The 2,434-nt window shown below is 37.1% G+C and overlaps 1 protein-coding gene across 1 annotated transcript; it reads left to right on the top strand.

Moving 5' to 3' along the window:
• The first annotated feature begins 1,413 nt into the window (after nt 1–1,413).
• LOC131939943 (zinc finger protein 627-like) lies at nt 1,414–2,219 on the top strand. Its single transcript, XM_059298473.1, has 2 exons — nt 1,414–1,587; nt 1,992–2,219. Exons 1-2 carry the CDS (start codon nt 1,414–1,416, stop codon nt 2,217–2,219), a joined length of 402 nt encoding a protein of 133 aa, XP_059154456.1.
• Nucleotides 2,220–2,434: the final 215 nt, after the last annotated feature.

Raw genomic sequence — 2,434 nt, 5'->3', positions numbered from 1 at the left:
CTTCCTTTTTAATTCCTAGTTCTATCGCTAGGGCTACAATTTTTTTCCATACTCATAAAATAACTTGACATTTTGATCTGTTATATATTTATGACAAAATATAAAATTAAATATTATCAGTTAATAATGTATATGTTAATTAATGTAACAATACCCTTTCTTGGTTTGTAGTTTGTCAGTTGATATTTGACATCTGGTAATCCATGAGAATGTGCATAGTATGTATGTGTCCAATTAAAACGTTCACTTGAAAAAATTTCCAAATAGTTGAAAAAATGTTCAAATAGTTCCACCAGCCTTTTAAGTAATTTGTATTAGTTTGACCGATAAAATTGTATATATTTCATAGCGTACGTCTTAATAAGTAGATCTATAGATCTAGATCAAATTTGAATGAATTAGTTCATTTCTTTATAGTCTAAAATCGGAAGATTCACATATTAAAAAAAAAAGTTCGACTTGGTATGTCTCGATCCCGCATCACATGTGTGGTATTAAGTACACTATCATCTCAGCTATTTAGGTACCTAAAATTTAATGGAGAATAAAAGGCATATAAAAAAAAGTTAAACTTACGCGAATATGCTTATTCTTTCAAATTAATTTTTTTTATCCTAAATTAGCAAGTTCCATAGTTAAACAAAGACTTCTATAAAATATGTTTACACCGGTGTCCAATAATGGAATCTTCTTTTAAAATAAGAGTGTTACGTTACTGGTAGTTAACTAAATACACACTTGGCTGGCTAATATCAATGCTAACCCTGTCCCTAACCCCAACCCGGGCCTTACCATACGCCTAACCCTAACTTCTAACCATAAAATTAGTCGAGATTACAATACTACTAACAACCCAACACCCCCCTTTTTTTAAAAGAAGATTCCATTATCGGACACCGGTATTTATAATCATCCGAGTCTAAATCTAGACCTTAGCGACTTAGCTTCTACGTATAGTTTTCGCTTAGATTTAGATCTAGTCTAGATCTAGAATCTCTAGATCTAGAATCCAAATAGATAAAATCAATTTTATAAGTTCAGGCTGGAAAAATTGTATTGTATACATTTCATAGCGTACGTAGATCTAGATCTAAATCAAATTTGAATGAAATAGTTCATTTCATCTTATTCTAAACACGGCAGATGACGTCATTAGTTAATGTATAAACATTTGTGACGTCATTGTTTTATGCGTTCTTTTCACAACTTTAAACGCTTTTCCTGTTGCATAATTAAAACTTTTTCTACATTCGAATATGCCTGCATTTTTTTATTTTTCTTCTTTAAATAAAATTGTGGTTATACATTTAAAACATCTACCATATTATTTTCAACAAAATTCCGTATCAAGTTCGCCACAACGCCAGAAACAACAAAAACAACTCTAAGTTGAGCGACGAGTACCCCGCTAAAATGGCCGAGTCCTACTCCAAGCAAATCGAATCTCTCACCGACGGATACAAGTCAGATCCGTCTGTCAAGAAAGAGAAGTCCTTGTCACCGGGCGGGTACAAAAACAACAGTTCCAACAACAAACTGGCATGCCGGTTCTGTGGCAGGACGTTCTCACAAGCTGGCTACATCAAGGTAAGTGCTGGCTTAATGTCTGCTAGATGGCTGTCAGTCTCCCTCTTTACTTAGCCCAAAACTAAGTCGACATTTACTATTGCAATCATGGGACGATGTGGCCAGCTGTAGAGCTTTAGTCTGCGAACCGGAAAGTCTCGAGTGCGAATCCTGGTTCAAGTCAGTAGAATATTCATGAGTCGATTCAGCTCTGATGGGTACCTAACTCACGTTAGGGAAAGTTAAAGCTGCTGGGCATAGTGCTGACCAAACTTTTCCTTCATATGCCGAGGTCTACTTCACTTTCCCCATGGACCGTAAGTTTTAAAAAGGGAAATTACGACATTATTATTGCAATCACAAACATTTATTAACAGATTTCCCAGTAAGAAGATTTACACCTGTAACCTTGTGACCATCCTCAGATCCACGAGCGTATCCACACAGGTGAGAAACCGTTCGCCTGCTCCGTGTGCGGTAAGAGGTTTAATGACCCCAGCACCTGGAAAAAACACGAGCGTATCCACGCTGACAACAGGAAACAGAGCCATCTCATGGAGTCACCTAACTCAAAGGTTGGTCTCTTTATGGCGAGTATTAGTTCAATACTTTCAATATTTGTTTGTCCAAGTGGTTACGGCCCTCTTCAATAAACCTTTCGAACTGTCTACAACAACTAAAGTCCTTAGCCCGACTACTCTACTTTTTCCTTAACGGTCTATCCTAGCCTAGGTCTACTACAGTACAGGCATCTCGTGGCTTGCCACTAGCTCACAGAGACATGCCATCAGTTTCCTCACCCCAACTATCCGTGTGTGTCCCATCTCTCCCATCTCTAACCCATCTCTAATGTCCAGTTGTGGGCTTA

This window comes from Physella acuta, unplaced genomic scaffold, assembly GCF_028476545.2.
Source record: "Physella acuta isolate Inbredline_101_S28 unplaced genomic scaffold, ASM2847654v3 ptg000303l, whole genome shotgun sequence".
Lineage (NCBI taxonomy): Eukaryota > Metazoa > Mollusca > Gastropoda > Physidae > Physella > Physella acuta.
The sequence above is the reverse complement of the archived record's forward strand: the minus strand, read 5'-3'. Positions and strand labels throughout refer to the sequence as shown.